The following is a 14801-nucleotide window of genomic DNA, read 5'->3' on the forward strand; positions in this document are numbered from 1 at the left end:
TTACAAATATATGGAACCAACCTATGTGCCTATCAACCAACAAGTGAACAAAGAAAGTGTGGTATATATATACACCATGGAATACTACTCAGTCATTAAAAGGAAAAAAATAACGTATTTTACAGCAAATTGGGTGATGGTGGAGGCCATTATTCTAACTAAAGTTACTCAGGAATGGAAAAGCAAACATCATATGTTCTCACTTGTACATGCAAGGTAAGCTATGAGGATGCAAAGGCATAAGAGTGATACAATGAACTTTGGGGGACTTGAGGGGTGAACGTCAGATGAGGGTGGTGAGGGATTAAAGATTATATGTTGGGTACAGTGTATATTGCTTACATGATAAGTGCACTAAAATCTCATCACCACTGAAGAACCTATCCATGTAACCAAAATCCACCTGTACCCCAAAAAACTATAAAGAAATAAGCCTTGAAGTCAGAAAAGAAAAAAGATCCCTGAACTGATGATGCCACATTAAGGTAAGGGTAAGGATATGATAAACATCCTGTACAGATTTGGAAAGTATGAATTCTTAGAATCTTTTAGCAATACAATTTAGAAATATCTAACAAGTTGTGAAATACATATATCATTAAATCCAATAACATTATTTCTAGGAAGGGACTCTACAGACATGCTTGCATATCTATATACACATGCACTAATGAAGTGCACAAAATGCCATGTACCATGTATTTATGTTGCAGCTTTGTTTATAATAAAAAATGGATGTAACTAAAGCAGGTATTAACAGGAAATTTTTTAATTAAATGATGGACAGTCATATAATGGAAAATGGTTTACAAAAAGGTAGTAGTGACGTACTGGAATATATACACAATACGTTTAATGAACAAAACATACAATGCAGTGTATTGTACATAGTGTGATCCCACTATTATAAAAAATAATGAAAATAGCAGACTTTAGTGATTATCATACACAAATTACATCTGAGAGTAAGTTGATAGGCTAGAGTAAGCCTTTGGTAAAAATACAAACCTATCAGTGTGATAGATTTAAGACTGTCATTGCTCTAGGTACTGTAGAAACCCACTGCTCTGATTAGCCTTAAGAATTTTCAACAGGAAAATGAGAACAAACAATAAAAATGATTTATTGGTACCAGATTCTGAAAATGTTTCATACTGGTAGACTCACACCTACATATTGCTAGATTTGCACTGCTGACCAAATGTATGACATCTCTTATATATACACATACATACCCTTCACATGCTCATAAACCAAAAGACAAAAACTGAAAGAAATTTATAACATTTCAATACCACAAATCAGTATTTCTATATGTAAAATATAATGAAATATACCAAGTACTTTCAAGTTATAAAGGTGCTTAGTGATGCCCATTTACTCATCTCATTTCTTTATCAACTATTAACGGCAGCAGCTACTCCAGAGAGCCTGCGACTACCATCACGCTGGCTACAGCAGGGAGGCTTGGCCAGGGCTGCATGCTCCATGGAGTGTGTGGGAGTCAGGGACAAGTGGGAGCCCGACCTTTTCTGAGTTGAGGCAGGAGCTCCCCTGGTGCACTGCAGCCATTCAAAACACAGCTACAGACCGGGGCCTCCCAGGCCACACCTGCTCCATTGAGCAGGCAGGAGCCACTGCCCGCATTTCCCCACACAGCTGCAGTTGCCCAAACCATGGCTGCACACTCAGTCATCCCTGCACCCTTGGGGGCCCAGAAAGGGCCCCTGCCCTCACAGGCTCAGAAGTGCCTGCTCCCACTTCCTGGCTTCTCTCTGCTGTTGGCACCCGCTCTGATCTTGCAGCAAAGTCGAGGCTGAGCCTGGGTGCCATGAACAGCAGTGGGAGACAGACAGATTCCTGAGAAGAAAGGGATGGATGCCTGGTGAGGATGGGGATGACCAGCAGCAGAGAGGAACTACCCACTCCAGGGTCTCCTTTCTGTTGTGCACTTTAGAGACTTGCAGGGACATCAGGACTACCAGCTGCAGAAAGGAGCAACCCGCACCAGGGCCTCCTCTCTGCTTGGAGCTGGGGAGATGATGAGGGCCTGCCTGCAGAGAAGAGCAACCCATTCCAAGGCCTCCTATCTGTTGGGAGCTGGGAAGATGACAGGACAACCTGCCTGCAGAGAGGAGCTTCCCACTCCAGGGTCCCCCCTTTGCTAGGAACTAAACACTCTGGACATCCTGACTGCAAAGAGAAGCTACCCCTGTGGGTCTCCTGTGAGCTACTCTATTGCTCAATAAAACCCTTCATCTTGGCTCACCCTCCACTTCTCTGTGTACCTCATTAGTCCTGGTCACAGAAGAACTTGGGACCTGCCAAACAGCAAAGGTAAAAGAGCTATAACACAAACAGTGCTGAAACATGCCCATTGTTTACCATGTTGCAGTCAAAGGAAAGAATAGCTGCAGCCCCTGGGGAAGCCCAGACCTGGGAGCTCCCTCAACCAGGGCTGTGACTTCATCTTTGGGGTCCTGCAGTGTCCAGCATCTTCAAGCTGCTGGGTACCACAGAATTCCTGGTGCCAGCCAGGGAAGCTGCTTATGGTGTGTCTGGGCCAGCCACAGCCTTGCAGAGAGCTGGCACCTGTGCCAGCACCCAGAGCTGCCTGCCCTGCTGCAGTAGCCAGCATGTCTGACTGCACGGTGGCCGGATCCCATGTTCACACACCCCCTGCCACCCCATGCCTGATTTGACCTTGGCAGGCATGGGATCCAGGCTGGTAGCATGAGAAAAGTGCAGCCTGCCAGGCCAAGTGGGTGGAATGAGCCCAGAAGGAACAAGAAAACTCAGGAAAAGGTGCCACCAGACAGAGGTTTCAGGCCAGAAAAACAACATTCTAAAGATCCTGTAACACTATTACCTACAACTACTAAGAAGTTTTTATAGAAATAAAATATATTTTTATGACAAATTCAGCATTCTATTTTTCCATCTTCTAAAAATAAAAATAGGCACAGACATTGAAATAGTAAGAGTTGGCAAACTTTTATTTTCTACTTCACACTTTTAACTTTATTGAAACTACCACTGTTGCTTATGAGTCTGCAGCTACTTTGCATGTTGGATGTGCATATATAGTAAAGGTTACTCATTTAAGTAGGTATTTTGTTTGTTTGCTTTGTTTCCTTAACTAAGAGCAGTAAGAGGCAAGCTCTCTGGATTTTGTGAAGCTATCTTTGTTCCTTTGGCCCCCTCCCTTTCCCTCATCCCTTTCTTCAGCCTGAGGACATTCTACCAGTGAGTCTGTATGGCTTGGGGGTGGGGGCAGTTGCTGACTCATAATTAGGAATAGGTTTATATGAATAATATCTCTGTGTTATTCATCATAAAGTTACTAAACACATTCAAATTTGCTTCACTCCATTATTGCATATTGAAAATACAAGATGAAGGCAAACAGAATATGTAAACATTTTATACTGCAAGACAATGAATGCTTGTTTTAAATCTCTGGAGATGGTTTTGTCTGGCTCTGTCCCCACCCAGATCTCATCTCAAATTGTAATCCCCACAATGCCCATGTGTTGAGGGAGGGATCTGGTGGGAGGTGATTAGATCACAGGGGTGGCTTCCCCCATGCTGTTCTCATGTTAGTGAGTTCTCATGAGATCTGATGGTTTTATATGTGTTTGACAGGTCCTCCTTCACAGGCACTCTCTTGTCTGCTGCCGTGTAAGACATGCCTTGCTTCCCCTTGGCTGTCAGCCATCCGCCATGATTGTAAGTCTCCTGGGTCCTCCCCAGACATGCTGAACTGTGAGTCAATTAAACCTCTTTCCTTTATAAATTACCCAGCGTCAGGTAGTTTCTTTATAGCATTGTGAGAACAGTGTAATACAGGGAATACTAGGTCAGGTTAAGAAAATGAAGAAATAGGTTAAAATGAGAGGGAAAATTGAAAAGATTTCCCTATTTACAATGGTGTAAGAACTTATAATACACTACCAACACAGGATCTGTCTGAGTTTTGAAAAACTTCAAAAATGATTACAAATATTTTTTTCCTGAAAAGTATTCCTGTCTGAGAGCTGTGGGACCAAGTAAATGACTACACCATTTATTTCTGCATTCTGATTTAATGACAAGGTACATTCCTTTAATATTATTATTATTATTATTATTATTATTATTATTATTATTTTGAGATGGAATCTTGCTCTGTTGTTAGGCTGGAGTGCAGTGGCATGATCTCAGCTCACTGCAACCTCCACCTCTTGGGTTCAAGCGATTCCCTGGCCTCAGGCTCCCAAGTAGCTGAGACTACAGGCATGTGCCACCACACCCGGCTAATTTTTTGCATTTTGGCAGAGACGGGTTTCACTATGTTGGCCCGGATGGCCTCGATCTCCTGACCTCGTGATCTGCCCACCTCGGCCTCCCAAAGTGCTGAGATTACAGGCGTGAGCCACTGTGCCTGGCTCTCCCTTAATATTCTTAACCTAGTATATACATTTAAATCAAGCCCCAAGCTTTTCACCTATACTAAAATAATAAATAGCACATGTAAAATTTCCTATTAGGCAAACAAAAACATCCTATTAAAGTGCACATAATAACCTTATCTATGACTATCAATCATACAATAAAGTATTTCCTCTTGGTTAAAGAAAAGTTACAATTTTCCCCAAAAGTAGTAGCTCTAGGTAGGTAAGTTTTTTTCTTTATATCTAAAACAAAAATATTCTTTTATTTTCTTTTTTTTAATAGGCTTGCCATCAAAATATAATAAAGGTGATTATTTCAGTGCCAGGTGCCTCAAGGTAGCACTTGTTACACACATTTAAAGAAATGCCTAAACAATGAAGCAATTTCAGAGAATGACTTACCCTCCCTTAATGTAGTCAAGGAATGAAACTTCTGTTTCTACCAAGAAAGAGAGTAAAGTTACCTGAAAAAGAAAAAGACAAAATTACCTTCTAGTTGTTTGTAACCCCAAATAGACTCTTTTCTATTACAGAGAAAATCATATTTCTTTGCATTTTGAAAATCACTAAGGACATTATTTTTTATTAACATCTGCTAGGACTGATTGTTCTTACATTTAAAATTATCTGAAGGAAAGGGACCAAAAAAAATTAACCAATGTCTTTCCATGACCAGTTTCCTTCCTTTGAAGAACAGCATGAAAATTATCTACAAGGACATTGTGTTATTTCCCACTGTAGATAAAAGGAAAGATGAAAGGGAGTTAAAACCAAAAAACCAAAATCAGTGAGCAAAGCCTTCAAGAGGAAATGTGTGTTTTCAGTCATGTTTCTGTAATGAGCCCATCTAATGTTTTAACTGTCTTGCTTTATAGAGATCTTTAAAAGAAAACAGAAAAAACTTAGATTTTGCTTCTCCCCAAAAAAGTTAATCAGAAATAAAAACTCTGCAGTACATTTTTTCTTAAAATGCTGATTTTTTATGATTGTTTGATACTTCCATCTTTCTACCCTTCTGTACTGATTTAGTACATCATTCCCACAGAGTTGTCAATTGTAATGACAACTTTTTTGAATGAGCACATACACATACCATGAAATGAGTCTTACTTAAGTACAGCCTGTAAAGAGTACAGTATTTCTTACTTCCACTTATATTTTTTTATTTCTGCCTGATTCACTCTACTCTGATTCCATTGAATGAAGAGTTTATAATACAACCTTCAGCGTCTCTCAGAGGCCTTGTAGCCCCTAGAATAATCTACAAGAAGCCAAGTCACTACCTTCTATCAGCTGCTCTCCATTACAATCAGTCCCCTGGGAAGTTGATTTTTCTATTATGTTCCTTCATATTAAAACACTAAGTGAAACACAGCTCAGATTTTCAATTGCTTCTAGTAGGATTAAAGATGCCATATACATATATGCTTATTCATTTATTTTAATCTTTAAAAAATAACATAATATTTGACTTACTGTTCCAGAATTAGTGTATTTTTTCTTTTTTCCTTTCTTTTTGGGATTCACCACCTTAAAAGGCAGACAAAACAATTAAAATGTGTTAGGGTTTATACTGACTTTTAAAACATTTGTAGTTCAACTTGCGGCCTTCACTTCTTATGCATGTATTCATTTACAAATGCTTTCAGTATGACTTTAGACAGTCATTCAGCCAAAACTTCTCTGCAAAGGTTAATAGTGACTGTCTTTAAAAAAAAAATGTTTTGTTTGTAATATTCTTCTCACCTGTACATATTGATTACCCTTAACTATGGTCACCTTCTTGATATGATAGAGACCTTTAACATCTAAGGTCCTAAATAATGAGTGCTTTATAGAAAAATGATGGGTTGTTAAAGTATATTCAAGTGACATAACTTTAAAAATTAGATGAAATACACGAACATAGCAAATCATCCAATGTGTGAATATTTAAAGGATCTGTTGACCTAACTATTGCTTTATAATGATAGTCATTTCCACCAGTTACCAAGGCTACACAGTAATTGGTAAATGTCTGGTTTGTGGACATAAGATTGGCCTTTTGACTATTTGTTCCAAGAGTAAATTTGATTGCAGTTCTATATTTCATAAAACATTAGGGGATATAGGAAATATTAAGATAAGACCTGCCAATCTAATAGGATAAATATAATACATAATTGCCTGAAGACAGACTTCTTCAGATCATCTCAATCCAAAATATGGGGAAAGCATTTGACAGGAAAAGGTGAAATAATTTGTGAATAAGTATTAATTGAACCGTAATTTATTATTTTAACTAGGGCTTCAATGTTAAAAAATCAATAAATACGCCATTCTAGGAAGAAGAAAAAGCAACTGATCCAGGTTGGCTGGGGTAGAGAGCCCACATAACCAGGTCAGAAGTGAATCCGAAAAAATAAGCTGAGGCCATGTTAAGATCCTTAATCCCAGGCCAGGGAGTTTGGGTGTTATTTAGTTGATGTTTAACAGGAGAATTATATAATAGGTCTACAGCAGCAGTCCCCAACCTTTTTGGCACCACGGACTGGTTTCATGGAAGACAATATTTCCATGGACAGGGGTGTGGAGGATGGTTTTGGGATGAAACTGCTACCTCAGATCATCAGGCAATAGATTCTTATCAGGAGCACACAGGAGGCAAAGCTCAGGCAGTAATGCTCCTTTGCTTGCAGCTCACCTCCTGCTGGGTGGCCCAGTCCCTACAAGTCCACAGGCCTGTACTAGTCTGTGTCCTGAGGGATGGGAACCCCTGGTCTACAGAATAGAGTTGTAAGGGGAGAAAATGGAGGCAACAGTTGGGGTCCTATTTTAAATAGTCTATGCAAGAAGTAATAAAACATTAAATACGGCAGCCCCATTGAAAATTGCTCGCAGAGAAAAATTAAAAAAATAGAATAAAGTACATTTGGCAGGTTAAAGTAGAAAATCTAAAGAAGAAATGGTCATCCATCTCATGTATTACCTATTGTGTATTTCAGAAAGCCCTAAATGAACACATTCTATAGGAAAACGTGCATCAGTAAGGATGGTGGGTATCACCAGCAAGATCACACATTTGTCAGATGGTTCAGTGGTTTTACTATTAAGTACAGAAAAGGTTATCTGGAGGAGAAAGGTAATGTTTGATCTTGAGGTTTGAAGAATTACTCAATTCTTCCAGATAATCTGAGGAACACACAACTCTCAACAATATATAGGAAATCAGTGAATAAAGTTCATTCAATCATAAGTTTGAAAATAAAGAGTTCAGTGATACACTTTTCTTGAAAAACTGTATTTCAGCATTTTTCTACCTAAAAATCATTCATCTAGCATTATGCTTTTGGTTTAGAAGAGGTTTTCCTAAATTTTAGGAGCCACTTTTATAATTTCAAAAGCATCTTTCAGTTCATATTAGTCTTTTGCCTATCAGCATATCATAAGGTACTACTGTCACAGAAATATTACCTCAGATGATTTGGTTTTACATTACATAATTAAATTTAATTACATAAATATTTTTTCATTTAATCACACAGGATCATTTCAATCACCAATAGTACATCTGATATAACAATAATAAAGTTATGTAATATATAAATAAAATAGCATTTGTCACTTCTAAAACTAAATAACGGACTATGGAAGTAACTTTAGAATGATGGAATAAGATGCTCTGAAAAACTGCTTGTCCATAAAGACAATAAGAACATTACCAAAAATTGTCAAAATCAAATTTTTTTCATGAATCTGGAAATTAATAAAAGGCTTGCAACAATCAATGATCACTCATTCAAGAAAAAGAGTAAATCTCACTATGTCATTTTAATTTGCTTTACTCCAGTCCTACTTTTCTCAGCTCTGTAATAGCACTGAAAACCGTCAGCTTAGCAACTACAGTAGCTGTGTAAACCAACAGTCTAAAAGCCACTGGGAGGGGACAGAATGGGTATGAACTTCTTCAAAAAGTGTCTGAGGTAATGAATGTGATAATTACCCTGATCTGATCATTACACAATGTGTATATATATATTGAAACACCATACTGTACACCATTAATATTTACAATTACCATGTGTCAATTAAAAACAAAAGAATGTGTTTTTTCTAGAGGTCATTAACTGACCTACACGGAAGCTTTCTGGAGAAGCTCCATTCATAGGGCTTGGGCTTGTCATTAACTGACTTAAAGCTTGCTCAGGAGAAGCCCTATCTCCAGGACATTTGTGAAAAGCAGTCAGTGGCAGGTTTGTAACAGCATATCTGCTGGAGGTGATGATTTTATCTGGGCCAAGTAAGAGGCTAACTCAAAAAAACAAAAAGGAAGATCTAGGGAATGGGATGTTTATAGGGGGCTTTTAAAAGCTCTGGGTTATTGCTGGAAATCTGGAAGGCCACACCCTTTGAAGTGCTATACACATGCCCAGGAAAGATCTAGGGAATTCTTATCTCCGTCCAACCTCAAGTCTCTGCTCAAACAAGTGAAAGCTAAGTCAGGATTTGACATTGTTGGAGCACATAAAGAGTGCCCAAGTGTACACAAATCTCTATCAAATCATCTGCTGATCACAAATCTAACCAAGCAAACACTTAAGTAGCCCACACAACAAAAAGTAATGATTTTATAGAATTTGTCCTTGAAAATCACTAAACAAAGAGCAAAAAACAAACACCTTGGAGAAGGTGGAGAATCTAATTTCCAATATAATCCATTATATTACTTAAAGCTTCCAGCATTCAACAACAACAAAAATAAGATTTTCAAAGAAACAGGAAAGTATGGACCACCTTTTCTATACACAGAAAAAAGTAGTTGGCAGAAATTGTTCCTGGGGACTTGCAGACATGGGATTTATTAAACAAAGTTTTTAAATCAGCCATTACAGATATATTGAAAGAAGGAAAACATGTCTAAAGGATTAAGTATGAAACAATTCCTTGCCAAATAGAAAACATTAAAAAAAGGATCAAAATTATATAAAAAGGAACCAAACAGAAATTCTCAACTTGAAAAGTACAACTGAAATGAAAAATTTGCCAGGAGCGTTCAACAGAATATTTGAGCTGGCAGGAGAAATAATCAATAACTTTGAAGATTTGTCAATTGAGATTTTCCTGTTTGAGAAACAAAACAAAAAAAAGACAAAGAGGAAAAAAAAAAAAACCAAAACAGAGCCTAAAAGAGCCACGGGCCACCATTAAGCATAACCACGGTGTGGTTATGCATAAAGAAGTAGAATGGTAGTACCAAAAAGAGAGAGGAGAAAGAGAAAGTGGCGGAAATAATTATTTGAAGGACTAATGGCTGGAAATTTTTTCAGTTGCATTGATAAGCCTGAATCCCTTGCATAAGTGCAGATAATGATGTTTGCAATGTATTAGACTAGATTGTCCATTGAAACCCTAAAATTACTTGTACATAATTCATAATGGGCTCCTACATTTTCTTCAGACTGATCTCTTCTTTTGAAAATATGTACGTATAATAAGAAGACATTTATATTTGAAGTCATGGTCTTATAGGTATTTAAGAAGAAATAAACATTAAGCTTCTTTGTCATCTCATCAGATGTGGCACCAGTCTTGTCATTTAGCAAGCTTTATTGGACAAGAGAGGTTGGAGATGGACTGAAACCAATGATGAGAAAATGCTATAAAAGCTAGAGAAACTAAAAGTGGTTAATCTCTGGAGTATTATATGTTGATCAGCAGTAGATGATGCCTCAGTACAAGGGGAACTAGTGTGCATGTGTTATTTTTTCTCAGCCTTGACGTTAGACAGACAAAATAGGTATTTATATAATTATAACATGTCTTATATGACATATTTCCTGTTTAGAGCCATAATAATCTTTCCATAAAAGACCCAGATAGATTGGTGCATTACTTTATCTTTGTCTCTGACTGAGAAATTTTATTGAACTGAGTTTGGCCCCTCTGTAATAATTTCATGGTGCAGTAAGTATACTGCTATATAGAGCACAATCGACACAAAACATATTTTATACAAAACATATTTTATATCTGTCTCTCCCAAAGACACTGAAATTTGTATTCACCTCGGTATCCCCAGGACCTAACACAAAACATGAAATATAGAAACTACTTACTAAAATTTTTTATGAATGAATACATGATGATGGAATAAAGTAATAGAAGGAGTTTTCTTCACTCTCTACTTAATAGAGGCCAATTTTAACATCAACCTGGCAGGAAAGTATTACCATTCTTGATTAAACACTGAGATATTTTCTTTTGGTATCCACATATATTAAAATTATGAGGAAATGTACAGATACTATACCTCAAGGAATAACAGTGCTAGAACATACTATATGCTCAACAAATATCTGGTGATTAACTGGCACGGTGGTTTTAGGCGAAAATAACTATAATGTGTCTGCTTTAACAACTTGGATTTATTTAATGACTGCATATTACCTTGTCATTTCCTTCAGTCTCCACCTAAACAGTAGTGAAGGTGCTCAGATATATATGCAGACCACAGCTCATTTTATAATGACACATTGACACAATTAAATGCCTAATTTTCTTCTTTATTAGGAAGGGGTGGAAGACGAGGTTGGTAGAAAGGCAAAACATAAAGGCTGAAGCTTAAGAAACAATGAACTTATATCCATATTTTTAAAGCAAAATGCTTTATACATAAGAATTTAAAATCAAAGACATTTAAATGTGATTTGAAGAAGTAATATCATTGAATCTAAATATGCTCAACAACTTCAAAGATTCTTACACACACTGGCACTTAGTTAACCCTTGGCAATTACATTTTGCAGAATCCATACTTTTAAAGCAAAGATTTATTTATTCTAGAAAAAAACAACTGTAAAATAAAATGCCTCTTACCTCATATACATTGAATTGTGACTGGCCTCTAGAAAGTTCCCTATAGCTTGTTGTAAATTCCCCAATGAAATCATGACTAAAATTAAAGGAAAAAAGTACAGAATATTAGCTTTCATATATTTGTCAATTGTATTTTAAAGTTTTTAGAAAGGTTTAATCATTATAAAAAAAATACTTGATATTATTATGAATATAACAATAACTTATAAGATATTTAAAAGGACTAATACATAATTACATTGTTCATTAATCTAAAATTATGTATACTGGACAATTATATTTTCTTAATATTCAAATGTTTATTCCACCAGTATTAACATTTCAAACAGGTATACTAGTTTTAATAACTGATATCTCAAAACAGTTAAATCATCTGTTATTCAACTGATTAATCAGGATGAAAGTTAGAAATTATGCTAATAAATTATTATTGTCCATATCAATGGATATCTATTTTTAAAATATAATATTTAAAAAATCTTCAAACTTTCCTATGGCCAGAGTATACTAGGATGCTATTTTTAAAAAGCATAATACATTAACATGGATATTAGTCACTAAACTTTCTTTTCTATATTAATAGTTAATAAATATTTTATCAATACCAACATGTTAATTCAGATTTCTTCACCTTAAAGTGATCATCACTACCTTCTCAAGTGCATTCTTAGTTTAGGTGAGGACAGGTAAGGATTGAGTAAACATGTATTAGTTCTCACTAAAAAGCTTTTATCAACTGAGATTGACCTGTGCAACTGCAAAAAACATGCTAAGCAATCGGCAGTTTAGAGCAGACTCTTGTTCTACTCCCTTGAGTTAATTTAATGGCCAGTGCTAAGTTGAACACGTACTGCTGAGAAGTAAGTACAAAATACTGGTATTCAGTGCAACAGTGAAATGTAGTATGTTAGAAAAAGATACAGGTTGTAGGAGCTAAAGTAGTATAACAAACATAAGAGATGTCACAGTAGCCATTTGTATAATAGAATTCAAGTTCTGCCAATTTGTTTGGCAAATGCAAGCTATTCCACGCCATAAAAATGAATGTTCCCTAAAATCCCATCCAATTTAATATTTAGCCGTGAATCGCTTAAAATCCATGAAACTTTCGTGGACCTGGCAATCAGTAACAAGCAATACACAAGCTGTGTTTAACCAATGAAAATACTGATTGTGAAAGACAGGATATGGCGGGGTAAAAAAGCTAGCTGCCATTGATTTTAGTAGAGTTTTTACAGTAAAAAGAAATGTTTTTAAAGAACTTATTTGAGATAAAACTCACTTAAGTATCCAGTCCTCTATTCTCCCTAGAATCCCTTGTATATATTAATATATCATGGTATTTTATGTGAAACATTACTCTTTATATCTGTATCACCTTGACCTCTTCTAGATTTAAATTTCAGAAGCAGATTAGTATGAATATGTGAAAAGCAAACAGAATTGTAGGCTGTGACATATTCCTATTTATGAACCCGGACTTCTAGAACTTGCTTTCAAGTTACCCAGGAAAAAAATCACAAAATAGTACTTTAGTGTTATATAATAATTTTGTAGTAGTACAATTCGTATGAAATCTGGTAACACTGGTTTAATCAGAACAAATAGAATAATTATCTTTGACCTTCAAAAGTGTAAGCTTATAGTCATGATTTATTTCACTGCAATCTTAAAATTCTCTGAGTTAGGAAGGTTTTGTTTAGTACCCATCCTCCTCCATTCTTATGCAAGTTTCAGGTATCTTAGTAACCACTGAGATAAAAGGTTCTATTAGAGCACTTTGAACACAACCTTTTGATATCAATGGTTATACAGGCGTCTTATATAAACAGGGCTCACCACAGCAGTGGTAGGAACCTAATATAAGGGCCTTAAAAATGCCTGCATCACTTAAGCCTTTATGATCATTTTCTGATTGTGCCAAACTTACCCATGCTTGGCTAATTATTTCAATCCAATGTTCCACTCTTAATTGTTAACATTTAAATTCCTGCCACACAATCCTTATCAAAAACATTGCAGAAAGAAGTGATAATTCACTGGTCTCAAGTAAATCCAATTTCTCATCCATCTGGATAAAGTCAGTCTGACAGAATAACAAACCTAGACCCAATTGCAATGGTCAAGGTTACCAAACTATACATTGATATGCCTGTGTTGAAGTTATTGGGAAACTTTAAAAGAAGCAGTTCTTTGATATTTGGTTCTCTTTTGTTCTAGTTAAATTTGTAAGTCTCCACAGAATTGAGGAATGAACAACAGGTATAGGACAATCTCTTTGGTATCAGGACTAGGAATCTTGTTTGCTGCCCACTTAAGCTTTCTGCTCTGAAAGGACCCTGTTTATCATGAAAGGGAGAGAGCTTTCTCCTCTGCATTGGTGGTTAGAGAGCTTACAGCTAAAGTCTCTAGCAAGACATGTCTTTGTGACATGCTGTCCCCTGCAGACTTTTCAGATTTCTCACCCTATTATTATCCCTTGGTTTCAATGTCCCCAGCCAGGTTAGTTTACTGTCATAGTACAAGAATCTCTAAAAGTTTTCTTGGATCCTTTTCAGAAGAAGATAGGACATACAGGAATACAACGATGAATAAAATGTTAGTCCTGCTTTCTAAATCTTGTTCAAGATGATTATTTTGAATAAAGCACTGTAATTGACATGTCATGTAAATGCAATGCTATCCATGTATTGCAGAGGAGAAAGTATGTTGATCACATATTGCATTTTAGCCTCCAACACAACATTTCTGTAAGACTAAGAAAATATATTGTTGTATCCATTCGGCATCTAGAGAAGTAGATGATCCAGAAGTGAGGATTTGCCAAAAGTCATAAACATAAGGCAATATATGGAGATAACAATAAAATAGCCAACCCTAGATATAAGATGTTTTGTCTCAAGAATATATCTGAAGAATTGGGGTAGATAAGTGGATAGATTCTCAGGCCAATTTTGTTACAGATCTCTTTTAATACATGGATATTTTTAATAATTTTCAACCTTTATAACCTGTCTGACTTCAAACACTGTATTATAAATCACAGATAAGTACTCTAAAGAGAACATTAAAGGTATTTTTCACTAATTTTTATTATCTTTTACCCTATCATCAACTATTCTTAGATTTTGCTAAGATTAAAAAAAATACAATGTGCATTATAATTTTATCTGTTCATGATGCTCAATACTGTAATATTGAAACAACTGTCACTATCTTGAGAAACTTTGATGGTGAAAAATACTTTGATAATAAATCACAACCAATAATTTCCTTGTGATTCAATAATACTGTTTTGCTATTTCCTGTTAATTTAATTCGAACTAAAATAATTACTCTATAAGTCCCAAGCTCTCTGACTGCATTTACAAAATAAAGTTTACTCCAGTGCCATTTATCTGGCTTGTGTCTGTTTACATCTCGATTTTTTCCCTTACCTTTTATTACATATATGTGTTATTTAAAGTCTGAGGGAATGAATTCAAGAGGCATTTTGAGCAAATTGATTACTAC

At 36.0% G+C, this 14801-nt stretch overlaps 1 protein-coding gene across 1 annotated transcript in view; it reads right to left on the minus strand.

The window, feature by feature from the left end:
- The window catches only part of CPNE8 (copine 8), a 253176-nt gene that overhangs the window by 62578 nt on the left and 175797 nt on the right, over nt 1-14801 (minus strand). Inside the window, exons 11-13 of the mRNA XM_017512747.2 lie at nt 11289-11364; nt 5910-5963; nt 4836-4897 (exon numbers count right to left, since the gene is read on the minus strand). Coding sequence (XP_017368236.1) covers nt 4836-4897; nt 5910-5963; nt 11289-11364 — 192 coding nt within the window. The remainder of the gene's footprint in view (nt 1-4835; nt 4898-5909; nt 5964-11288; nt 11365-14801) is intronic.

This window comes from Cebus imitator, unplaced genomic scaffold (genome assembly GCF_001604975.1).
Source record: "Cebus imitator isolate Cc_AM_T3 unplaced genomic scaffold, Cebus_imitator-1.0 Scaffold477, whole genome shotgun sequence".
Lineage (NCBI taxonomy): Eukaryota > Metazoa > Chordata > Mammalia > Primates > Cebidae > Cebus > Cebus imitator.